The 27,880-nt window shown below is 45.3% G+C and overlaps 1 protein-coding gene across 8 annotated transcripts in view; it reads right to left on the bottom strand.

The window, feature by feature from the left end:
* The window catches only part of DIAPH2 (diaphanous related formin 2), a 1,435,719-nt gene extending 1,408,170 nt beyond the window's left edge, over positions 1–27,549 (bottom strand). For 3 of the 8 annotated variants that reach the window (XM_063938356.1, XM_063938358.1, XM_063938359.1), the window contains exon 1: positions 26,795–27,549. In XM_063938356.1, coding sequence (XP_063794426.1) covers positions 26,795–26,914 — 120 coding nt within the window. In that variant the 5' untranslated portion in view covers positions 26,915–27,549. Of the gene's footprint in view, positions 1–15,152; positions 15,326–26,794 lie in introns of those variants that run through there. The other 5 variants (XM_063938360.1, XM_063938362.1, XM_063938363.1 and 2 more) reach the window with 2 other exon arrangements.
* Positions 27,550–27,880: the final 331 nt, after the last annotated feature.

Raw genomic sequence — 27,880 nt, 5'->3', positions numbered from 1 at the left:
GTCAGGGTCACATCCACAGCAACAAACGCCACCAGCTTAACGCGTTTCGGATAATGTTTATCCTTCTTCAGAAGCATGGTGGTCACTAAACATCCAGGCATATATATACTGATGCATAATTACATGATCTAATCCATGTGTGTGGCATTTTCCCGCCACACAGTTACACCACATTGCTGCTCGCGACCGGAAGTCACATTACCGGAACCGGAAGTAACCATGCGTTCCAGCGTCTCTTCCGGAAGTGTGTTATGCGTTCCACATTGTAAAAAAACCATATCCATGTAGTATATAGATAAAACATAATAAGAATATACATATAATATACAAAATATACTGATACATGATTACATGATCTAATCCATATGTGTGGCGTTTTCCCGCCGCACAGTAACACCGCATTGCTGCTCGCAACCGGAAGTCACATTGCCGGAACCGGAAGTGTCCATGCGTTCCAGCGTCTCTTCCGGAAGTGTGTTATGCGTTCCACATTGTAAAAAGACGGCGTGAGCAGCGGAAGTCCTCATAATCCATAAATATAAATCCATATCCATGTAGTATATAGAAAAAACATAATAAAAAAATATATATATTTATAAAAACATACATAAAAGTACATAATAAAATATACTAAAAAATCACAGGATAAGATATACAGACTAAAATTGGCTAAAGAAACCATTTTAATTCGAAATCCCCATTTAGACCTCCAGGGGAGAGTGTTTTAAGCCTAAAAATCCACTTCATCTCTGCTTTAGCTAAAATACTTTCAATATCTTTATTTTTCCAGGTTGTAGAGATACCTTGTATGCCCCAAAATGCCTTAATGGCACTGGGACTTGAATTGTGCATTTTCTTAAAGTGTGCAGACACAGTATGACTTTCAAGGCCTTTTTTGATATTATATGAGTGCTCTGCCAGTCTAGTTTTAAGACTTCTCGTTGTTTTCCCTATGTACACTAGACCGCATTTGCACTCAAGACCATACACCACATTTTTGGTATTACAAGTCAAGAATTCTCTGATTGGGTATGATTTGTTTTTAACACAAAATTCTTTTATTTTGCTTGGACCTTTTACTAATCTGCACATGGTACATAAACCGCACCTATGAAAACCAATTGATCTCATACTGGTTCTCTTTGCTTCATCGATAGAACTTCTCACGAGTTTATCTTTAAGGGATGGGGCACGTCTATAAATAAAAACTGGATTTGTTGGGAGTTTGGAGCCAATTATCGGGTCCTGCCTTAATATTTTCCAGTTTTTTTCTAAAAACTGCTTCAATCTCTTTATGTTGAGAATTATATTTACTTATAAAAGACCAATTTAATTTCTCATTATTAATTGCTCTCGGTTTTTCCATTAGTAGACTATTCCTTTCTACATTAAGTGCCTTTTCTTTGGCTTTTTCTAAAAATGCTTTCTCATAACCTTTTTCTGAGAAACGTTCACCCATTTCATCAATTTGGTCCTTGCAAACCTGAATTTCAGTACAATTGCGTCTCGCTCTTAGGAACTGGCCATAGGGAATGCAGTCTAGCCAGTTCTTGTGGTGAAGGCTATGTTTGTCAATGTAGCTGTTGGAATCAGTAATTTTTCTGTATATCTTAGTTTGTAAACTCCCATCTTTAACATATATGCAAAGGTCAAGAAAAGATAATTCTTCCCTGCTACAGACGAATGAAATAGATATATTAAAATCATTCAAATTTAAAGCCTTGCAAAAATTGGTTAAATCATCCTGAGTGCCCTTCCATATGAATAACAAATCGTCGATAAAACGTTTCCATAGCACCAGACCCGCACCCAGCAGATCTTCATGCCAAATCATGATGTCCTCCCAATAGGCCATAAACATGTTGGCATAGCTGGGCGCGAATCTGGTGCCCATGGCTGTACCTACCATTTGCATGTAATAAGCACCATTATAATAAAAATAATTGTTAGTGAGAATAAAATTTAATACTCTTCAGTAAAAATTCCTTCACAGTCTGTGATAAAATGGATTTCTCTAAAAAATAGGAAACAGCTTTAAGTCCCAGATCAGTATCAATAATAGTATAGAGTGTGGACACATCCCCACTAACAATAATATAATCCTCCTGCCATGGAATATTTTCTAAAATCCGTAAGACATCTCCTGTGTCTTTTAAAAACGCTTTAGTTTCTCTAACAAGAGGTTGTAAGTGGGCATCTACTATTGCAGATAAGTTTGACGTGATACTGTTAACTCCTGACACAATTGGTCTGCCAGGTGGATGGAGGGGGTCCTTATGGACTTTCGGTAAAACGTAGATAGTAGGTACCGAAGGATGTGGGATATTAATGAAGTCTGATTCTGATTGGCTGAGTGCACCAACAGATAAGGCTTCCATGGTGAGATTAGTTAACTCCTTTTGGATACGTGCAGTGGGATCATTTTTCAACTTTTTATATGTGTTGCCACTGTTGAGTTGTTTATCAATTTCAGCCATATAATCCCCTTTGTCCATAAGGACCACACCTCCACCCTTATCAGCCGATTTGATAACCAAATCATTGTCATCTCTTAAAGCTTTTAGAGCAATACGTTCTTTATTAGATAAATTACATTTTTTATTATTTTTCTGTAGAACTTTCTCTACCTCTTCATTCACTATCTTGCTAAAGCAGTCTGGTGCTATGGAAACGTTTTATCGACGATTTGTTATTCATATGGAAGGGCACTCAGGATGATTTAACCAATTTTTGCAAGGCTTTAAATTTGAATGATTTTAATATATCTATTTCATTCGTCTGTAGCAGGGAAGAATTCTCTTTTCTTGACCTTTGCATATATGTTAAAGATGGGAGTTTACAAACTAAGATATACAGAAAAATTACTGATTCCAACAGCTACATTGACAAACATAGCCTTCACCACAAGAACTGGCTAGACGGCATTCCCTATGGCCAGTTCCTAAGAGCGAGACGCAATTGTACTGAAATTCAGGTTTGCAAGGACCAAATTGATGAAATGGGTGAACGTTTCTCAGAAAAAGGTTATGAGAAAGCATTTTTAGAAAAAGCCAAAGAAAAGGCACTTAATGTAGAAAGGAATAGTCTACTAATGGAAAAACCGAGAGCAATTAATAATGAGAAATTAAATTGGTCTTTTATAAGTAAATATAATTCTCAACATAAAGAGATTGAAGCAGTTTTTAGAAAAAACTGGAAAATATTAAGGCAGGACCCGATAATTGGCTCCAAACTCCCAACAAATCCAGTTTTTATTTATAGACGTGCCCCATCCCTTAAAGATAAACTCGTGAGAAGTTCTATCGATGAAGCAAAGAGAACCAGTATGAGATCAATTGGTTTTCATAGGTGCGGTTTATGTACCATGTGCAGATTAGTAAAAGGTCCAAGCAAAATAAAAGAATTTTGCGTTAAAAACAAATCATACCCAATCAGAGAATTCTTGACTTGTAATACCAAAAATGTGGTGTATGGTCTTGAGTGCAAATGCGGTCTAGTGTACATAGGGAAAACAACGAGAAGTCTTAAAACTAGACTGGCAGAGCACTCATATAATATCAAAAAAGGCCTTGAAAGTCATACTGTGTCTGCACACTTTAAGAAAATGCACAATTCAAGTCCCAGTGCCATTAAGGCATTTTGGGGCATACAAGGTATCTCTACAACCTGGAAAAATAAAGATATTGAAAGTATTTTAGCTAAAGCAGAGATGAAGTGGATTTTTAGGCTTAAAACACTCTCCCCTGGAGGTCTAAATGGGGATTTCGAATTAAAATGGTTTCTTTAGCCAATTTTAGTCTGTATATCTTATCCTGTGATTTTTTAGTATATTTTATTATGTACTTTTATGTATGTTTTTATAAATATATATATTTTTTTATTATGTTTTTTCTATATACTACATGGATATGGATTTATATTTATGGATTATGAGGACTTCCGCTGCTCACGCCGTCTTTTTACAATGTGGAACGCATAACACACTTCCGGAAGAGACGCTGGAACGCATGGACACTTCCGGTTCCGGCAATGTGACTTCCGGTTGCGAGCAGCAATGCGGTGTTACTGTGCGGCGGGAAAACGCCACATATGGATTAGATCATGTAATCATGTATCAGTATATTTTGTATATTATATGTATATTCTTATTATGTTTTATCTATATACTACATGGATATGGTTTTTTTACAATGTGGAACGCATAACACACTTCCGGAAGAGACGCTGGAACGCATGGTTACTTCCGGTTCCGGTAATGTGACTTCCGGTCGCGAGCAGCAATGTGGTGTAACTGTGTGGCGGGAAAATGCCACACACATGGATTAGATCATGTAATTATGTATCAGTATATATATGCCTGGATGTTTAGTGACCACCATGCTTCTGAAGAAGGATAAACATTATCCGAAACGCGTTAAGCTGGTGGCGTTTGTTGCTGTGGATGTGACCCTGACTTCTGACCGTAAGCCTGTTCCATCTGGTGTGCTATCCGGAACCGCCAGTGGTATCCCTATTACCATTCTGGGAGGGTAACGTGAGGATAACAGAGATCCACATCCTTCATTGTACCATTTGATTGGTTACATGCTTTTATGTTTTTTTTAACATTGTAAGTGTCCTATGTCTATTAAACGTGTTTGTCCCTGAAATGCTATCTGCACCATGATCTTTTTTTTCTTTGTATTGAGATAAAGATCAATATCCCATTGATATACGGGGTGCATTGGGAGTCTGTGAACACTGACTGCGACACTTCAGAAATACCATCTAACTGATCACTGGTTGGCCTTGGAAGTTTACGAACTGTGCCTGATATCCTTGGAACTATTCCATATCTTGAGGATTTGATACATGTAGGTTCTTTGCGCCCACTTGCTAAATATACTTTTTACCTGTATTGTTTCTGGAATTTAATGAGGATTCCTTTATTTATCAAGCAGGCGGCATTGATAAGTAGCGCATCTGTCCAATATATTTGTTTTCAAGGTCTTTGAACCCCAGCAGACTTGTGTCTGCCGGAAAGAGAGATCCAAGGTAGGTTTTAAATCTAGGATCGAGCACGGTGGCCAAAATGTAGTGCTCTGATTTCAACAGATTGACCACCCGTGAATCCTTGTTAAGCGAATTAAGGGCTCCATCCACAAGTCCCACATGCCTAGCGGAATCGCTCCCTTTTAGCTCCTCCTTCAATGCCTCCAGCTTCTTCTGCAAAAGCCTGATGAGGGGAATGACCTGACTCAGGCTGGCAGTGTCTGAACTGACTTCACGTGTAGCAAGTTCAAAGGGCATCAGAACCTTGCACAACGTTGAAATCATTCTCCACTGCGCTTGAGACAGGTGCATTCCACCTCCTATATCGTGCTGAATTGTATAGGCTTGAATGGCCTTTTGCTGCTCCTCCAACCTCTGAAGCATATATAGGGTTGAATTCCACCTCGTTACCACTTCTTGCTTCAGATGATGGCAGGGCAGGTTCAGGCGTTTTTGGTGTTGCTCCAGTCTTCTGTACGTGGTGCCTGTACGCCGAAAGTGTCCCGCAATTCTTCTGGCCACCGACAGCATCTCTTGCACGCCCCTGTCGTTTTTAAAAAAATTCTGCACCACCAAATTCAAGGTATGTGCAAAACATGGGACGTGCTGGAATTTGCCCATATTTAATGCACACACAATATTGCTGGCGTTGTCCGATGCCACAAATCCACAGGAGAGTCCAATTGGGGTAAGCCATTCCGCGATGATCTTCCTCAGTTGCCGTAAGAGGTTTTCAGCTGTGTGCGTATTCTGGAAACCGGTGATACAAAGCGTAGCCTGCCTAGGAAAGAGTTGGCGTTTGCGAGATGCTGCTACTGGTGCCACCGCTGCTGTTCTTGCGGCGGGAGTCCATACATCTACCCAGTGGGCTGTCACAGTCATATAGTCCTGACCCTGCCCTGCTCCACTTGTCCACATGTCCGTGGTTAAGAGGACATTGGGTACAACTGCATTTTTTAGGACACTGGTGAGTCTTTTTCTGACGTCCGTGTACATTCTCGGTATCGCCTGCCTAGAGAAGTGGAACCTAGATGGTATTTGGTAACGAGGGCACACTACCTCAAGAAATTGTCTAGTTCCCTGTGAACTAACGGCGGATACCGGACGCACGTCTAACACCAACATAGTTGTCAAGGCCTCAGTTATCCGCTTTGCAACAGGATGACTGCTGTGATATTTCATCTTCCTCGCAAAGGACTGTTGGACAGTCAATTGCTTACTGGAAGTAGTACAAGTGGGCTTAAGACTTCCCCTCTGGGATGACCATCGACTCCCAGCAGCAACAACAGCAGCGCCAGCAGCAGTAGGCTTTACACTCAAGGATGCATCGGAGGAATCCCAGGCAGGAGAGGAATCGTCAGAATTGCCAGTGACATGGCCTGCAGGACTATTGGCATTCCTGGGGAATGAGGAAATTGACACTGAGGGAGTTGGTGGGGTGGTTTGCGTGAGCTTGGTTACAAGAGGAAGGGATTTACTGGTCAGTGGACTGCTTCCGCTGTCACCCAAAGTTTTTGAACTTGTCACTGACTTATTATGAATGCGCTGCAGGTGACGTATAAGGGAGGATGTTCCGAGGTGGTTAACGTCCTTACCCCTACTTATTACAGCTTGACAAAGGCAACACACGGCTTGACACCTGTTGTCCGCATTTCTGTTGAAATACTTCCACACCGAAGAGCTGATTTTTTTGGTATTTTCACCAGGCATGTCAATGGCCATATTCCTCCCACGGACAACAGGTGTCTCCCCGGGTGCCTGACTTAAACAAACCACCTCACCATCAGAATCCTCCTGGTCAATTTCCTCCCCAGCGCCAGCAACACCCATATCCTCCTCATCCTGGTGTACTTCAACACTGACATCTTCAATCTGACTATCAGGAACTGGACTGCGGGTGCTCCTTCCAGCACTTGCAGGGGGAGTGCAAATGGTGGAAGGCGCATGCTCTTCACGTCCAGTGTTGGGAAGGTCAGGCATCGCAACCGACACAATTGGACTCTCCTTGTGGATTTGGGATTTCGAAGAACGCACAGTTCTTTGCGGTGCTACTGCTTTTGCCAGCTTGAGTCTTTTCATTTTTCTAGCGAGAGGCCGAGTGCTTCCATCCTCATGTGAAGCTGAACCACTAGCCATGAACATAGGCCAGGGCCTCAGCTGTTCCTTGCCACTCCGTGTGGTAAATGGCATATTGGCAAGTTTACGCTTCTCCTCTGACAATTTTATTTTAGATTTTGGAGTCCTTTTTTTACTGATATTTGGTGTTTTGGATTTTACATGCTCTCTACTATGACATTGGGCATTGGCCTTGGCAGACGACGTTGCTGGCATTTCATCGTCTCGGCCATGACTAGTGGCAGCAGCTTCAGCACGAGGTGGAAGTGGATCTTGATCTTTCCCTAATTTTGGAACCTCAACATTTTTGTTCTCCATATTTTAATAGGCACAACTAAAAGGCACCTCAGGTAAACAATGGAGATGGATGGATACTAGTATACTTATGGATGGACGAGCGACTGCCGACACAGAGGTAGCTACAGCCGTGGACTACCGTACTGTGTCTGCTGCTAATATAGACTGGATGATAATGAGATGAAATATATATATATATATATATATATATATGAACAGATAGTATGAGCGCAAATAACAAGGTAAAAGCTTTTTTTGTTTTTGATATGAATATATATGGAAAGTCCCGTGGAACTACAAGTCCAAAGATAAACTAGGAGCAATGTTCCTCAAATTCACTGACTGCCAATATTATTTGGTGGAAGAAGTTTGTCAGTACGCACTTCTGGGATTTCCAGCTGTCGCCTCCCCAATGTTACCCGATCCCGGACGGGTGGTAGTCCTGCCAAAAAATTGAAGAAGCAGGGAGCGCCAATAGTGCATTAAAAGAGTACAGGAATTTTATTTAAAAAGTCCAAATTGGTGACAAGTAAAACCCGTACCATAAAAGGCGGTCAAACCACCGCTCGTATAACCGGCATATAATTTACCCCACCGTGCGAACGGAATATTCTTAATTCCAAATCCAAACGTCAGACCACGCCCATACGCGTTTCGTCATTCGACTTCGTCAGTAGGCCTGGTCTTTCTATTGCAGAGTTTGGCAGCGGAGCGGTACCAGTTTTTTTTTTATATATATATATATATATATATATATATATATATATATATATAATCACTAGTACTGCAGCCGGACAGGTATATATATTTATTATGTAATGACTGATGACGGACCTGCTGGACACTGTCAGCTCAGCAGCACCGCAGACTGCTACAGTAAGCTACTATAGTAGTATGTATAAAGAAGAAAAAAAAAAAAACACGGGTAGGTGGTATACAATAATATATATATTATATATATATATATATATATATATATATATATATATATATATATATATATATTTTAAACTGGTGGTGATTAATTAAACTGGTGGTCAGGTCACTGGTCACAATATCAGCAACTTGCAAGTAGTACTCCTAAGCAGACAATCACAATATATACTGGTGGTCAGTGTGGTCACAATGGCAGTGTGGCACTCTGGCAGCAAAAGTGTGCACTGTACGTTATATGTACTCCTGAGTCCTGCTCTCAGACTCTAACTGCTCCCCACTGTCAGTGTCTCCCCCACAAGTCAGATATATAGTCACACTATCTATCACTTCAGCAAGTAGTAGTACTCCTCCTAATGCTCCCCAAAATTACTACTGTGTCTCTCTCTACTCTAGTCTCACTCTCTTCTCTATAAACGGAGAGGACGCCAGCCACGTCCTCTCCCTATGAATCTCAATGCACGTGTGAAAATGGCGGCGACGCGCGGCTCCTTATATAGAATCCGAGTCTCGCGATAGAATCCGAGCCTCGCGAGAATCCGACAGCGGGATGATGACGTTCGGGCGCGCTCGGGTTAACCGAGCAAGGCGGGAAGATCCGAGTCGCTCGGCCCCGTGTAAAAAAAAATGAAGTTCGGGCGGGTTCGGATTCCGAGGAACCGAACCCGCTCATCTCTAACAATTTCATCTCGGATTTTAATCAATCTTGTCCTTGAAGTAGGAAGCAAGTTCTTGCGCTTGATAGTGGCTGGCCGATGGGTGAAGGAGGGTTGAAAAGCGATTTCAATGTATTAAAAAGTCATTTGGGGTTACAGGCTTGAGCAGAGATGAGAGTTTGGAATATGTTTGTTTGGCAGTGTCCAGAGCATTACGATAAGGGTGGTAGACAGTCATATGTGAGGAAGTCACTTGGAATACCAGATTTACACTACTGGCATCAACTTTACATGACAGTTTTTGTAGTTTTTGTCTTCTACCACTCCCCCAGACTCCCGCACTTGCTCCAATGTTCCGCAGAGTAGGAGACGGTAGATTATATTTGGAAACCCCCCTCTAGAAATCCTGCGTTTGCCTGTGGGTGTAACCCAGGTCCCAGCTTGGAGAACCCCTTTGCACACTACATTGCAGATCCTGTTTTTTCCCGGGTCAACCCCTTTCACACATAAGCCGTGCCTGCCCTAGCATTCAGTGTGAAGTAATTTAAAGGGAACGCCTCTGCCGTTGATGAGGTCATCTGTAACAGCCAAGTAGATCCCTCCCTTCCTAGTGGAAGTCATGCCTCTGCAAATTCCCACATTTTTGGCTATACAGGTTGAGTATCTCTTATCCAAAATCACACATTTTTTGTTCCACTACTGAGATAATGACACATATACACACATACATATATATCTATATCCACTTACATCTTTGCTTTTTTACAAATTTGGCACAACATGCAAAACACAGCTAAACTGTTTTTCACAAGTAGCGAGTGGATGAATTTTTTTGTTTGCCATAACAGAATATGTATAAAGTAACATATTAATGATGCAAATTAAGAAAAATGACAAGGCATGGCTAAATCTCTGAGTCTAGGGCATGCAAAACTGTGCCATACATGGCGGGATCTAGAAAAGATGTATGTGGACACGTGTGTATGTGTGTGTGTGTGTGTGTGTGTTCTTCGAATCACACTATTGCACTCTAATAAAGAAATAAGCCACCTGGTCTCGAGTGTTATTGAGCGATCGGGTCCCTGGTACCACGATGTCTACTTTCGCGTACAGTCAAACCACACTGGCACGCCCAATCTTGTTCGATCTTGGAAGCTAAGCAGTGTTTGGGCCTGATCAGTACCAGGGAGGGGGACCGCCTGGGAAGATCAGGTACTTTAAGGATTGATAAATGACGTCTAGCCAACTAGTGGCCGATCTGATACCACTTGGTACTAATAGGTTCACACAATTCACGGCTTTCACTTCTAAATATTTATTTAATTATTATATTATTATCATCAATATTTTTATCCGTCTGGTCCAATCCTATTATTATTATTATTATTATTATTATTATTAATACTGTTATTATGTTTACAATATTAGTTTAAAATATATATGTACTTTTATGCAAATTTCACTCAAATTGTCACCTGTAAGATCACCAACCACCTCTGTATAGAGTTTAAATGGAGAGGTCACTTTTATGCACACATCTATTAGTGTTTGAACACGTGCTAATATAATATATTTTTATATTTATTATATGTGGGTATTTAGGTCAATATATTGCATTATCCCCTTACTTAGTAGCCTCCATCCTATTTATCCATATGAAAAACTGTAATATACGTTTTATTACCATATGTCTCTCTTGTTTTGTTTATATGGAGTCGTTGCCATGGATACTGGTAGAACAAGAATTTTGGGTCTCCTAAAACTCCTAAGATGGCCACCGTATTTCCTATAGACTTTATGGACTTTCCCCATGACAATATGGCCGCTGCAGATAATCAGTGAGAAGGACATGAACTATATCTTGAACTGAACTGAGACTGATGACAATCAGGAGCCGCTGCGGGCACATGTGCAGTTATCGAGGATCGCCGTCGGCACATGCGCAACTGCGAACCGGAAGTGGGGCGGAAGTGCCCGTAGACACTTGACCCGCTACCTCTGTCACCGGAAGTGTGGCGGAAATGCCGCACTTTACCCCGTTTTTACCTATTTAGAAGTCTTAAACTATTATTTTAGCCTCATAAAACATCCGTTTTTTATTCAAACATATTTACAGTGATCCGTATTGCCTGAGGCCACGCTTTGAAGTAGTGTTCTTGATTGTTTTAATTTTAGATGTTTAGATTGAGTCACATGACTAATTATGACATCACAACCCCTGAGCTAGTATGTTAGGGGTATAAACAGGCATGGTATCTCATTCTGTCCCTACCCTTTGAAGAAGTCTGATGTGACGAAACGCGTTGGCTTCCCTGCACTTACCCCCTGCCTATTTTTAAGTTAAGTCAGATCTCCTACCTTTTACAAAGATTTTTATGCTTTTATTAGTGCTAAAGATTTTATGTTTTATTTCACTTATGTATTATTAAAAACTTGTTTGTATTCTTATATATTTTTTGGCTCATAAATTTTAAATTTAGTGACTATATTTTAACACAGGTCGCCGATACCCTTATCCCCCCACTCTATACTCCTTTTAGCAGTACTGTACCAGCATTGCATTCTTAAGGGTTGGCAGACACCTATAACAAGGTTACGTGTGTATTTAATATTTCAGTGATTTTATTCACATTCTTTACTGAGATCCTACCCCACAAGTGGCGCAGTATTATTTTTTGAGATATATATATTTTGGATAAGAGATTCTCAATCTGTACCTAAAAGGGGTTTTGGGCAGATATATGTACAACTAATGAGGGGATGAAATGGCACAGAAACTACAGGAATATTTTAGTTAAAAGTTGAATAAAAATAAATAATAGATTATAAAAGATGTAAACGTTTTGGGGGTTTTTTGCAACAAAGCTGCAAATGTTTTTGGGGAAAAGCAAGCAGCAAAAATAGGCTTTTTTTCCAGATTTGGGTCAGTAGAATCCTTAAGCTGGGATCCGGTCTGAAAATCGACACTGTCTAGGTCGACAGTCACTAGGTCGACATGTACTATGTCGACAGGTCAAAAGGTCGACATGAGTTTCACATTTTTTCTTTTTCATACTTAACGACCCACGTGGACTACAATTGGAACGGTAACCTGTGCCGAGCGAAGCGGTAGCGGAGCGAGGCCCTTTGCCCGAAGCATGGCGAGCGGTCACCGTACGCAGAAAACGACACAAAAAACAACAACAACAACAATAACAACACACAACTCATGTCGACCTTTTGACCTGTCGACCTAGCACATGTCGACCTAGACACTGTCGATTTGATGATCCACATCCCTTTAAGCTATGTACTTACCAACTCTTCTGGAATGGCTGTGAGGCTCCCAAAATTGGGGGCCCTCCCAGAAGAGTCGCCAAGTCTCCTGGCCAGGTGATGTCCACCCACATCCCCCCCGCATTGCCAAGCAACCTCCCCTTGCCCAAAGTGGGCGATCCAGAGGGGTCCATCGACGCGTTTCACGCTGCATCACGTCATCATGGCCCCGCACCCTGCCTCACAATGGTGGTACACTCTGCATTGTGTTGTGGGGGGTGAAGCCACAATGATGTGGCCATGCCCCTGTGACATCCCTATACAGCATGATTCATTCACGCCCCACCCTGCTGTGCCAACCTGGCTGCCCCCTCACAATTCGTTACTTTAGTCATCTCGAATATCAAGGCGCTTTTTAGGGAAGCAGAAGGGCCCAAAACTAGTTTATTAGTTACCGATTTTCTGCTGCACAACAGTGAGCGCCTAATTCGGAACATAGACAATGGTTTGCATATTTCTTAGATGGTGGGGCACAGGACCCATTCTCTGCATGTGCAGAACGAATACTGCGTCATTGCAGACAGCGAGCCACGCGTCGCAGCCATTTGGAATGTTAAGGCCGCGATTTTTAATATATAGGCCCCTAATACATAGTTCGGGAGCAGACGCACGCAGGACGCCTACGGTTACAAACCCCTTCCCCCCCTGATGGATCTCACATTGGAATCACAACGTAATTTAATTACAGTTAAGGTGAACCAAGCCACACACACACAATCCATCTTTGGGAGGACTCATGGTCTAGCGAAAATATTTGTTTCTTAATTACCTAGCTTTGGGCTCGAATCAGTTCTCAGAGAGTTGAATAGCGCCGGAATTAGCGCCCGGGGCTATTCAATACAGCGCAATGGTAAGAAGGAGAATGGTCGTTCTCCTGGACTAAACAGTGTTTTGTCGGGAGAACCGGCATTCTCCGACTTAAGTGCCTGACGCGATGCTGTTTCCGCCGCACTTTTGCCCTTCGGCGGTGCGAAAAGAAAGCCTGTCGTCAGGTGTCACAGGGCGCTGTATTGAATAGCCCCGGGAGCTAATTCCCGGTGCTAGGCAACTTTTTTAGAATTGAATCAAGCCCTTTGGTTGTATCACATCTCCCAACATTTATCATTGGGAAATCCAGAAAAGTTGGAGGTCAGCAATGGTTTGTGCACCAAGGGGGTCATTCAGAGTTGTTCGCTAGCTGCCGTTGTTCGCAGTGCAGCGATCAGGCTACAAATCGGCATTTCTGCGCATGCGTATGCACCGCAATGCGCAGGCGCGTCGTACGGGTACAATGAGCATCGTGGGTTTGCACAGAGTGTAACGAACATTCCTGTCGCACGGCCGAACGCAGGAAGATTGACATGAAGTGGGCGTTTCTGCGTGGCAACTGACCGTTTTCGGGGAGTATTTGGTAAAACGCAGGTGTGGCTGAAAAAAACGCAGGCGTGGCTGGGCGGGTGTGTGATGTCAAAAGCCGTCCCTCCATCGTTAGAATCAACGCACACGAAGAGTAACTACAGGGCTGGTCTTGTTTTGCACAAAATGTTTTTGCAGGCGCTCTGCTGCACAGGCGTTCGCACTTCTGCAAAGCAAAAATACACTCCCCTGTGGGCGGCGACAATGCGTTTGCACGGCTGCTAAAAACTGCTAGCGAGCGATCAACTCGGAATGACCCCACAAAAACAAAGACGACAGGCCCCATTTCAATCCCATAAAATGGTATTTGCATACATACGGGGTGCAGTCACACCTCCCAACATGACCCTCTCCAGGAGGGACACAATGCTCTGCTCCTGGACTTTTCTCTTAATCTAGAATTGTCTGCACCTGTGTTGAACAGGTTAGTGGATAAGAAAGGTGTTTCAGCACAGGTGATGGCAATCAGAGTAAGAGGGAGGTCCAGGAGCAGAGCATTCTGTCCCTCCTGGAGATGGTCATGTTGGGAGGTATGTGGGTTGCAGGGCATACATTCACAAGCACCACTAGTATGCTGGGATTTGTAGTGATCTACAACTAGAAGACCACAGGCCATGTAGTTCTGGGGAGCAGAGTTGTCATTATCACACTTTATGACCTCACTGTAGGAACACAAACGGCAGTGTCACACATGCAGATCAGATCTGGTGAGCTTACTAGTAGGACGGAGGACCATGTGTTTGGTGGCATGCTCGTGCTCCCAGTATGTAAGCTTCCAGCATGCCTATAGAATGCTCACTGCACAGTCACACACTACAATCATTTTCCAGCAAAGACCTCCACAAGCCACACTGACAATGTGCAGATGTGAGAACTGGAATAGTAGCAATACAACATGGATATTTTTATACTAAAACTTCTACAACTCTATATTTTTGCATAGTCTGGTGATTTGATCCAACACTGTACGTCACACAACTGATAATATATATATATATATATATATATATATATATATATATACACATACATACATACATACATACATACATACACGTACTTGCCAAAGTTATAATAGAATTACATTTGCAGCTGAACAGAGATGCCTACAATTCCTCATTACATGAACCCACCTTGGTTATAGGTATATTTCTGCAATGCTATAAATATTATACTCTAAGATAGTACAAGCTACATCCAGTATCTATTGCAGGAGAGGGATTGTACCACTTGGGTAGCTTTGATAAAAGGGACATTTTCATGGAAATATATATACTCTGCAGTAATCCTGCCACAGACTCATCCTGTGCCCTGCTCACACTGTAACTTGGGGATGCAGCCTGCAGTACTCAGTATATATAGCAGTAATAAAGGTTATACCTACAAGCTAGACAACAGAAGGTAACTCACCACATCCTTAGACATTGTGATCCGAGTGTGGCATTCAGTGATACTACATTGCAGATCCCCATTGCTGACATCCAGCCGCAGAGACTTAGCCCCTGAAGAGTTCATTTTCTTTTTCTACCCAGCACCAAATTAAATTGACCCCAAGGCGCAGGGCAGCAGATTGTCTGTGCTTTCCCTCCATACAGGTAATTAACGCACCTGTGAATTGTCTAATCTGCAGGTGAAGCCCATTCGTTTTTTTTCTTTCTCCTATCGGTTAACACCGTGCATGCCAGACAGGTTATTTTCTGTTTCATATTGTTTGTAACTTTTACAGGAGAAATCATCTGAAGCGGAGTTTCCTAAATTCCGCAGTTACGGTCCAGGTTTTAAGGATATCCATGTTCGAGCCCACATGGTTAAATCAAATTGCCTGTGGTACTAATTACTGGGCATACAGTCTGTAGGCTTACCATACTATCCCTTTAAACCAGGATGGATTACACAGGTTCCGTGGCTGATAATACCAGGTGAAATGCAGGCTTGAAGTCAACCAGCCCCAGAACCTGTATCAAAGGTTGGAGAGAGATAAAGGGGGTCGGTCGAACTTATTGGTCGACAGTGACTAGGTCGACACCAGAAATAGGTTGACCTTTTTCCATGTCGACCTTGTGCAAGTCAATCTAATGGCTGTGTCGACATACTCACTGTCGACCAATAGGCGTTGAACTAATGTGTCGACCCCGAGTTCCATACCCGTTTTGAAAAGATGTCAGTGAACAAAGAAAAATATGACTTAATCAATTTGATTTAATCATCTGTGTTCAGGCGTGGATATCCTTAAAACCTGGAATGTTAGTTGTGCTTTGAGGACCGAGCTAGTTGTGCTTTGAGGGCTGGTGTAGCCTATCGGAGCAGGGGTTGCAGTCAAGATGCCTGCTGTTGGAATACCAGCTGCCGAAACACTGACGCTGGAATCCTGACACCCTTCAGAATTCCGACATCGGAACTCCGAACGAGCCAGGAGACCGTTGCCTAAATCCTGACAGCCGGCACCCCGACTATAAGCATAGCCGCAAGGTTAGGTTTAGACCCGGTTAGGTTTAGGCATCAGGTGGGGGGGGGGTGGAGTTAGGCTGTGGGGAGGGTGGAGTTAGGGTCAGGAACCTCCGGGGGTCAGTTAGGGTTAGATACTAAGGGAGAGGTTAGTGTTAGGCTGCAGGCAGGGAGGGTTATGGTTAGGTAGGTGGAAAGAAGGTATAATACCCCTTACTCACCCCTGTCTGTGTTTTGAACTTTGGGATCCCAGCGTCACTATTTTGAGCGCCGGGATCCCCTACGGCCGTATTACATACTGATTCCCAAGGCAGTTGCCCATTTTTGTAATGGGCCCTACACACTGGCCGACATGACTGCACGATATGAACGATCTCGTTCAATAATGAACGAGATACCGTTCATATCGTGCAGTGTGGAGGCTCCAGCGATGAACGATGCGCGGCCCCGCGCTCGTTCACCGCTGGTCCCCCGTCGGCTGTACATGCAGGCCAATATGGACGATCTCGTCCATATTTGCCTGCACTTCAATGCAGCCGGGTGACAGGGGGAGTGAAGAAACTTCATTACCCCTGTCACTGACCCCCCCCCCCCCCTCGCCGCAGCCGGGTCGCCCGTCGGCCATATCTGCCGTCGGGCAGCTCGGCGGCAGATTGCCCAGTGTGTAGGGCCTATTACAGTGATGTTTTCACCGTCCCAGCACAGCAGTGTTACCTTAGGCCATGCATTGCGTGCTGTGAGGGCTCTTCCCACTCCAGATCCACTTCATATAGTACAGAGACCGGCTCAGCGAGGTAACGCCATCTGGAGATGACGTTTGGTCCCGTGGTCAAGAGCTGAAAACTTTCAAAACTTGATAAAGCCAGTCGTGGCACATCACATGTTACATCTGCCCCCCCCTGCAGTGCACATGGTTTTGCCCGACTGCTAACAAATTTGCTGCTGCGATCAACTCTGAATTACCCCCAATATCCCTTTTGCACATGCGGCTATATCCTGGGTTTTTGCACGTGAACACGCATCAACCCAGGATGTGTGAAAGGAAACAACCCGGGACTAAGGGCAGGGCCGAAACTAGGATTTTCGTCACCCGGGGCAAGGCAGTAATTTGGCGCCCCCCACAAAAAAAACAAAAAAAAACAAACCCTATCAGACTAAAATAATCAGATTATCAAACATTTTGAAAACAGGGGATACTACTGGACAATATTCCGCTATGTGCCTCAAATGCCCTATGCGTCACATGCACCTCCAGCACTATGGGGGTCATTCAGAGTTGATCACTCGGTAGCTGTTTTTTGCAGTCCTGCGATCGCATAGTCACCGCCCACCGGGGAGTGTATTTTAACTTTGCAAGTGTGCGATCGCATGTGCAGCCGAGCTGTACTAAATACATTTTAGCAGTTTCTGAGTAGCCCAGAACTTACTCAGCCGCTGCGATCACTTCAGCTTGTACGGGGCTGGAATTGACGTCAGACACCCGCCCTGCAAACACATGGACACGCCTGCGTTTCTCCAAACACTCCCAGAAAACGTTCAGTTGTCACCCACAAACACCTTCTTCCTGTCAATCACCTTGCGATCGGCCGTGCAAATGGATTCTTCACACAAACCCATCGCAGAGCAATGAATCGCTTTGTACCCCTGTGACACGCCTGTGCATTGTGGTGCATACGCATGCGCAGTTCTGACCTGATCGTAGCGCTGCAAAAAATGCTGGCAAGCGATCAGGTCTGAAAGACCCCCTATATCATAACACTTTATCACTGCACTACAGGCCCCTATCCACTGCACTACATCACTATACTACATCCCCTATACGCTGAACTACATCACTACACTACATGCCCCTATGCACTGCACTACATACCCTATATGCTACACTACATCACTACACTACATCCCCTTATATGTTACACCACATTAATGCACTTCATGCCCCTATATACAGCAATACATTACTACACTACATACCCTATATGGTACACTACATCACTGCACTACACCCCCTTTTAAGCTACATCAAATCCACCTATCTGGGAGGCAAAGCGGAGGTTGATACTGCTAACTGGGAGCACAGTGCGCTTCTATAGCTTGCATGGTGCACCGCACGCTAGTTGCAGCACTGCATGGCAAAGTAGACAGTTTTAGACAGTAGCAGACATAGGAGAGATCCCAGGTACAGGAGCTCACTCGCACAGCGTCGGAGCCAGCTGCGGGCAGACAGGTGGGTCAGCTACATTGCCCTTGGAGCTGTCTCAATGGAGCAGCACAAAACTGACGGTAAAAAACCCCCACAAACAAACCCTGCTCCTCTGTAACTCCTTGGCGCCCCCTCAAATCCTGCACCCGGGGCGCATGCCCCCTTAGCCCCCCCCTAGTTACGGCCCTGCTAAGGGGGACATTTACTAAGCAGTGATAAGAGCGGAGAAGTGAGCCAGTGGAGAAGTGGCCCCATCAACCAATCAGCAGCTCTGTATCATTTTATAGTATGCAAATTATAGATGTCACTTCGGTCCTGATTGGTTGCCATGGGCAACTTCTACACTGGCTCACTTCTCCACTCTTATCACTGCTTAGTAAATGTCCCCTTTAGTCCTAGGTCCACGACCCTGATCCATGGTCAAGGTCATGTGGTGGAGACCGTGGAATTTGCCGGCTGCTTCACTCGGCAAAATTCCTGGGTCACATGACTGAAAACGGCATTAGTGTTAGATTTCTTGTGTTTCGGTAAAATGACTGGCGTCACATTAGGTACAATTAGTTCTGTGCATAATTGGCCACTGCCAGTTAGTCTGCACCCATAGTTGCGATGATGCCGAACCAGTGTAGCCATACAAATAGCTGCAACGTATGTGCAGTGTAAGAGCATTAATTGGTGCCTGACATACAGTATACCGGGGGCTTATTCACACTTCTCCTGGGAAAGTGCACTTTCCAGGCACTATACAATGGGGGTCATTCCGAGTTGTTCGCTCGTTATTTTTTTGTCGCAACGTAGCGATTAGTCACTAATGCGCATGCGCAATGTCCGCAGTGCGACTGCGCCAAGTAAATTTGCTATGCAGTTAGGAATTTTACTCACGGCATTACGAGGTTTTTTCTTCGTTCTGGTGATCGTAATGTGATTGACAGGAAGTGGGTGTTTTCTGGGCGGAAACTGGCCGTTTTATGGGTGTGTGCGAAAAAACGCTACCGTTTCTGGGAAAAACGCGGGAGTGGCTGGAGAAACGGAGGAGTGTCTGGGCGAACGCTGGGCGTGTTTGTGACGTCAAACCAGGAACGACAAGCACTGAATTGATCGCAGATGCCGAGTAAGTCTGGAGCTACTCAGAAACTGCTAAGAAGTGTCTATTCGCAATTCTGCTAATCTTTCGTTCACAATTTTGATAAGCTAAGATTCACTCCCAGTAGGCGGCGGCTTAGCGTGTGCAAAGATGCTAAAAGCAGCTTGCGAGCGAACAACTCGGAATGACCCCCAATGTGTGAAAAGGGGACTAAACATAGAATATGTTCATTACAGTAGTTCTAGTTTACAGCAGTGTGTGATATAATTTGTAATGCTGCATTATGTGAATTAAGATTACAATGAAGTAAGAAACTCATGAAAATTAATTTAGTTGCAATTTTTTAATGTGCTTGCCAAGCTTTATAGTCCTATAGAGGAAAGAAAATGGGGATGGAATTTAATTAAGCGATGCTGTATACCGAAAGGACGAATTCTGGGCCTAATTCAGCACGGATCGCTAATTAGAGAACTCGCAAATGGAGTGATTATCGAATAACTGCACAGGCGCAGCGTGTGGGGTAATAGCGACAAAAAAATGCGTACAGATCGTAAGCGCAATGCAGCCGCTGTTTGACTGACAGGAAGCTGGCGTTTCTGAGCGGAAACCTGCCATTTTCTGGGTGTTTCAGAAAAATCACAGGCGTGCCCAGGTGTTTTTGGGGAGGGTCTCTGACGTCAGCGCAGACCACTTCCAGGCCGTCTCAGTCGCAGATTACTGACAGCCTCAGACCTACTCACATTTGCTCAGACAGCAAAGACTCTTCGATGTACCGAGATTTGCGTATCATCTGCGAGTGGATAGCGATCCGTGATGCATTTGCAAATTTGCACGGTGCGTTTTTTCTTTCTGTCAGGGCGATGCCTTTCTACTTGCAGACAACTGCAATTTCTCGGAATAGCGATCCACGCTGAATTAGGCCTTCTGTGAGAAAATCTAGAACCCGTGCGCTGTTGGTGAAGACGTATCTGAATTACTGTGCCAAATCTTATTGGTTAATACTGATATAAGGGCATGAACGTGCCAAGACACATATTTGTTACAGATCTACAGTATAAAAAATCCCTATAGTCAGGGGAATGGACTCTATTTCTATATATATAGGTCAAGGGGCGATAAAATATACATTTTTGGTTAACAATTTATTTTATATTTTATAACATATATATTAACATATATATTTTTTTAATTAGTGGAACTGATAGTCCGGGTATTCAGGTCACTATGTATGTGCTAATCAGCTAGCCGGGTCAGGCAGGTGCCCAGAGTCCGTGAAGTACTGTAGTACATTAACTAGGCTTACCATACTAGCCCTTTAAACCAGGCCACTCATAAATTACACAGGTTCTGTCGCTGGCTGACTTCAGGCCAGCATTTCACCTGGGTTTTAATTGGCCGTAGAAGGGTCATACTTGCCTATTCTCCTGGAAAGTCCGGGATGCTCCCGAAAATTGGGTGGCCCCCCGGCAAAGCCGGCCCTAACCAATCTGATGCCCTAGGCAAGATTTTGGCTGGTGCCCCCTAGCACCGCCGCTAGTTCTGCAGGAGATGCCTGGCAAGAGTCAGCTGGCAGCTCTGCTAACATTGGGCGCCTTTTCTTTATGAAAATGCATCTTATTGGCATTACTATGTGGCTAGGATGCACAAGCAGCTTCTGCTGATTAAAATGATATGCAGCATGCCTATATTCTGTGTGCGACTGTGGCTGTATCTGCATATGAAATGCTACATTACAGTGACTTCCAGGAATACATGCAACGTAGCATTTCGTATGCAGATACAGCCACAGTCACACACAGAATATAGGCATGACGCATATAATTTTAATCAGCAGAAGCTGCTGGTGCCCCTAAGAATACCAAATGCCCTAGGCATTTGCCTAGTTTGCCTATGCCTAAGGCCGGCTCTGCCCCCCGGGAAAGTGGGCAAGTCTCCCGCATTGCGCTTACCCCCGTCGCACCCTGCCGCTTGCCGCATAACACGGTCACAGCGGCATCCCATAACAAAGAAGAGGGCGGGGCGATGGCGCATTTCATGTTAAATTGCGTCATTGTAGCCCCACCCCCCGCTTTCCAGTGCCTGTAATGTGGGGGGCGGGGCTATGATGACGCAATCGCGTCACTACGACTTGTACCGCCTCCTCCACGCCCCCTCCTATATGATCAGGCTGCATCCACAAGGTAGGCATGTATACATAGAACCAGCTCCCAACTCAGCCCCCCGTGTCTGCAGTATGATCTAGTGTTGATCATGTGTGGCCATATTGATCACAAATCCCATTACTCGGCCATTACGCTGAACCTACTCATCTTTTTGAGTGTTTTTTTTTTTTTTTACTGCCAAAACACACTGTACACATTATAGGTGTTGCTGGGGGTTACTAGCTTAGTCACTTCTACAAAACCAATGACCAATAAAGGATCCGATTTTTAGTTATAAAAAAAAAGGAATTTTTGCATCATGTGGCACTGCGTGAGGTGCAAATACATTGATTTAACTTTTTATCCATGCAGGGTAAATACTTCCTGCATGCGCATGCAGCCACAGATATTGGGCAAATGTATTTTACGCTGCAATTTTTAGATTTGTGCAAGATATGTCCCTCTCAAATCTAAATCTGTCTGCACATATTACGTCTGTCCCCACCCCAGTGCAGCATGGTTTAAAGTTGCAAAGTTCAACTCCAAGGGGTCGATTCAATTCACTGACAGTTGAATAGTGCTGGGAATTAGCTCCCGGCGCCATTCAATACAGCGACAAGTGACCCTCAATTGTCGGGGATTCTTCTCTCACCCCCCGGCGGATGAAAGAGGAAATCCAACAAAAGTGCTGCAGCGTGGCCGGCTTGAGGCTGATTCTGTCGGGAATCAGCATTGCGGCGGGGAGTTAAGTCGGAGAATGCCCGTTCTCCCGAAAATTCAACCTGTTAAGTCCGGGAGAACGGGCCTTCGCCGACTTAACTTGAGCTGAATTGAATAGCGCCGGTAGCTAATTCCTGTCGCTATTCAACTGTCGGTGAATTGAATCGACCCCCATGTATGCTTTTGCTCACAACTCCATCCCATAATTTGCAAAACTTCAATGAACATTTGGGAGAAGGGAAGAGGGACTATGCGTGCACCTAAAAAAGGGACATGGCCAGCTCACGCCACTGGTTTTTTGGTGACATGCACAGCGCTTCACGAGCTACTGGGCTTCCCCCAGTGCCTACCTCTACTTTTGCTCTATGCTAAGTATGCAGAGTAGCAGGTAAGACCTCTCAACGTTCAGGTTTACAGGTGGCATGGCGATACACTGCTCGCAAAGCGGGACTGACCTGTCAAACAGGGACGATGGGAGGAAGGTCTGAATAAGTGTGTCATAAATGGTTAAACCAGTAACCCTAGTTCTTCACAGCCCAGTTCTGTAATTATAGGCCGTTCTCATGGCTCACATGTTAGTCAGTTAAAGGAGATAGTAACATGAAGGTGAATTAAAATACAAATATAGTATATGGCCAAAAGTACAAAGAAGTTTTAATAAAAGTAAGTTAGACTATATAATACAGTACTGTATATCAACAATTGTAATATTAATATGATGTGTCATACTGAGGTGCTTATAAATTCCAATCTTCCAGCACCAGTGTGAAAAACGCCTCAGATCACTACTTTGTGCTGTTGGAGGGCCTTGCTCATCTCCTGATATACTCTGTGCTGCTGGGGATCCTGCTCCTCCCACTATATAACTCTCAGCCTGTGGCTTCCTGCTGCCTCCATTCCCCTCCTCACATCATGTCACATGCAGCCCTGTCCTCACTGACACACCACTCATCTCCTGATATACTCTGTGCTGCTGGGGGACCCTGCTCCTCCCACTATATAACTCTCAGCCTGTGGCTTCCTGCCCTCCCCTCCTCACATCATGTCACTGCCCCTGCCACATGCAGCCCTGTCCTCACTGGCACATCACTCATCTCCTTAAATACTATGTGCTGCTGGGGACCCTGCCCCTTCCACTATATAACTCTAAGTCTTTGGCTTCCTGCTGCCCCCATTCCCCTCCTCACATCATGTCAATGCCCCTGTCACATTCAGCCCTGTCCTCAATGACACATCCCTCATCTCCTGATATACTCTGTGCTGCTGGGGACCCTGCCCCTTCCACTATATAACTCTCAGTCTTTGGCTTCCTGCTGCCCCCATTCCCCTCCTCACATCATGTCACTGCCCCTGTAACATGCAGCCCTGGCCTCACTAACACATCACTCATGAGTCCTGATATACTCTGTGCTGCTGGGGACCCTGCTCCTTCCACTATATAACTCTCAGTCTGTGGCTTCCTGCTGCCTCCATTCCCCTCCTCACATCATGTCACTGCCCCAGTCACATGCAGCCCTCACTACATCACTCATCTCCTGATATACTCTGTGCTGCTGGGGGTCCTGCTCCTCCCACTATATAACTGTCAGTCTGTGGCTTCCTGCTGCCTCCATTCCCCTCCTCACATCATATCACTGCCCCTGTCACATGCAGCCCTGTCCTCACTGGCACATCACTCATCTCCATAAATACTCTGTGCTGCTGGGGACCCTGCCCCTTCCACTATATAACTCTCAGTCTTTGGCTTCCTGCTGCCCCCATTCCCCTCCTCACATCATGTCACTGCCCCTGTAACATGCAGCCCTGGCCTCACTAACTCATCACTCATGAGTCCTGATATACTCTGTGCTGCTGGGGACCCTGCTCCTTCCACTATATAACTCTCAGTCTGTGGCTTCCTGCTGCCTCCATTCCCCTCCTCACATCATGTCACTGCCCCTGTCACGTGCAGCCCTGTTCTCACTGACACATAACTCATCTCCTGATATACTCTGTGCTTCTGGGGAACCTGCTCCTCCCGCTATATAACTCTCAGTCTGTGGCTCCTGCTGCCTCCATTCCCCTACTCACATCATGTCACTGCCCCTGTCACATGCAGCCCTGTCCTCACTGACACATCACTCATCTCCTGATATACTCTGTGCTGCTGGGGACCCTGCTCCTCCCACTATATACCTCTCATTCTATGGCTTCCTGCTGCCTCCATTCCCCTCCTCACATCATGTCACTGCCCCTGTCACGTGCAGCCCTGTCCTCACTGACACATCACTCATCTCCTGATATACTCTGTGCTGCTGGGGACCCTGCTCCTCCCGCTATATAACTCTCAGTCTGTGGCTTCCTGCTGCCTCCATTCCCCTACTCACATGTCACTGCCCCTGTCACATGCAGCCCTGTCCTCACTGAAACATCACTCATCTCCTGATATACTCTGTGCTGCTGGGGACCCTGCTCGTCCCACTATATACCTCTCATTCTGTGGCTTCCTGCTGCCTCCATTCCCCTCCTCACATCATGTCACTGCCCCTGTCACGTGCAGCCCTGTCCTCACTGACACATCACTCATCTCCTGATATACTCTGTGCTGCTGGGGACCCTGCTCCTCCCGCTATATAACTCTCAGTCTGTGGCTCCTGCTGCCTCCATTCCCCTCCTCACATCATATCACTGCCCCTGTCACATGCAGCCATGTCCTCACTGACACATCACTCATCTCCTGATATACTCTGTGCTGCTGGGGACCCTGCTCCTCCCACTATATAACTCTCAGTCTGTGGCTTCCTGCTGCCTCCATCCCCCCCCCCCCCTCACATCATGTCACTGCCCCTGTCACATGCAGCCCTGTCCTCACTGACACATCACTCATCTCCTGATATACTCTGTGCTGCTGGGGACCCTGCTCCTCCCACTATATAACTCTCAGTCTGTGGTTTCCTGCTGCCTCCATTCCCCTCCTCACATCATGTCACTGCCCCTGTCACATGCAGCCCTGTCCTCACTGACACATCACTCATCTCCTGATATACTCTGTGCTGCTGGAGACTCTGCTCCTCCCACTATATAACTCTCAGTCTATGGCTCCCTGCTGCCTCCATTCCCCTCCTCACATCATGTCACTAACCTGTCACATGCAGCCCTGTCCTCACTGACACATCACTCATCTCCTGATATACTCTGTGCTGCTGGAGACTCTGCTCCTCCCACTATATAACTCTCAGTCTGTGGCTTCCTGCTGCCTCCATTCCCCTCCTCACATCATGTCACTGCCCCTGTCACATGCAGCCCTGTCCTCACTGACACATCACTCATCTGACACACTCTGCACACTTGGAGAAGAGGTTACACACTACTGCAAGAGGTGAATGTAACTGAATGAACAGAAACATTTAATCAAACATTGTGGTTTGCAGTGTAACAAGTGCAGTCACTGCAGAGCCTCATGGCCTTGTTTACTCATTAACTCAAACGTGACTACAGCCTTTATACAAACCACTACTACACATCCCAGAAAACCTACCACAAACAAGACAATAATCTGCAGTCAGAAAGTGTACCCAGGTATCTCTTAGGAGCCATCACTGAGGCATGAGGCACAAGTGCCTCAGTGGTCTTACTAGTACTTAATGAATGCAAAGGCTGCACATTGGTTTAGCCCACAACATAGCTGTGTGCAGGAGATAGGTACTTGGTAAAATGTCTTTTAGCAATAAAATATGCGTATTGTGAATTTATTACTGATACTGCAATAATGGTTAGTCGCCTGAGATTTCAGTATAATAATATGTAACATTTATTTCTATGTATACAGAGTAATATGTACAAATATAGCAACTCTTTCATTGATGGATTCATGTGAGATCATTACATGGGGCTGATTATCACTATAACGTGTCACTGGGGGGGAGGTGTATCAAGCCTTGGTGAGAGATAAAGTGGAGAAGATGAAGACTGTGCCCAGGTAAATGACAGGTACAAGCTGATCGGTTGCTCTGGGAAACATCCCCACTATCCCTCTCCAAGGCTTGATACATCTCCCCCTGGCAGGGAAAGCATCAGTGATGCCATGCAGACACCACCTGAAGACAAAGAGCTGCCGCAGCCCCGACAGGTGACACCTCACGGACAGATGAGGGATGCAGCAACGCTGCCCATTGCTGCCTGACTCTCTGTCACTCCTACACCCCCCCTTGCCGGATCTCCCCCAAGACCCCTCCTTCCATACGGTTGGACAGACATTCTCCTCCCCTCTCCCAGCATCACCTAGGAAGAAGAGGAGGCAGAGGGGGGAATGCAAGGGAGAATAAACACATTACTCAGTAGGCACTGCCACCCCCGGCCTCATCCCTGAGACAAGGCGAGGGGGGGTCCAGAGACAGGCATGGCAAATGCAAATCGGCCATGCCCACCGGAGACTGGGGGGCAGGCCGGGGCCAGATAAAGGGAAAGGTTCACAACTCACCAGCTTTGGTTTGTTTTTGCTGTCGTCGGGGTCAACGTTTTTCCTTTTTGAATTCCTGGCCAGCTCCGTGCCCTTTCCCGGGGGGTCCTCTCCCCAAGCACCTCCCGTCTGGTTATCCATTTTCTATTTTTTAGATTTTTAATTTTGGTTTGCATAAAATCCCCCCTAAAAAAAAAAAAAATTCCAGTCTCCGAATCCGTGTCGGCCACTGCCAGGCCCGGTGTTTTATCCTGCCAGGGTGGGAGGGGGGGAGCTGTGGTGGCAGACACCACCTATTATCTCTTTATTAGTACTGCTACTGTGACTGGTCTCTCAGTGACGTGCACACTGGTGCGACGCGGGCTCCTTTAAAATCTATACGTGCCACAGAGCATATGCATCGCAGTCCCCCAGCGCAGCACACCCCGGCCTGTCTGCACCTCTCCTCCGCTGTCTCCAGCCCTGCGTGTTTCTATTGCCTGGATCTGTGTTTTTTTCCTTTCTCATGTAGATAGTCTCCCTTTAAGGCAACACTGAAAGAGTCCTCTCTCTCCTCGGTGCACCCTCCCAACCAGGAAACCCAGCTCTAGGCTGGAACAATCAAAGGCCTATCAAAGACACATGTAGTCAGAGTGTGAGCTCACCCTGCCGCTTCCCATATCCTGTCACAGCTGTCTGACTATGTGGTGGCAGGCTAGCAAGAAGGCCACGCTGGAATTGTGCAACCATCTGCAGGATACAGATCTTTTGTCCGACAGTCGTTGCTGCTTGCTGCTGCTGCTGCTGGGTTGCTCGCTGTCAGCTGCGGGTTAACCCTTCAACGGTGCCTTTAACTCACAGGTTCTCAAACTCTGTCCTCAGGACCCCACACGGTCCATGTTTTGCAGGTCACCTGCAGATTTTTAAAATGTGACAGTTAGTGACACACAGAGCAGCTGCTGGGTGACCTGGAAAACATGAACCGTGTGGGGTCCTGAGGACAGAGTTTGAGAACCTCTGCTTTAACTCATTGTGGGATCCATGAGGTTATTTACTAACCGTGGTCACAGGCCTTTTCATGCACCCCTGTGTAATCTCACTTGTTCTAAACCTGTGTCAGCTGCTCCT

The sequence above is a fragment of the Pseudophryne corroboree genome, chromosome 8 (assembly GCF_028390025.1).
Source record: "Pseudophryne corroboree isolate aPseCor3 chromosome 8, aPseCor3.hap2, whole genome shotgun sequence".
NCBI lineage: Eukaryota > Metazoa > Chordata > Amphibia > Anura > Myobatrachidae > Pseudophryne > Pseudophryne corroboree.
Note: the sequence above shows the minus strand (reverse complement) of the source record. Positions and strands in the feature narration are given on the sequence as shown.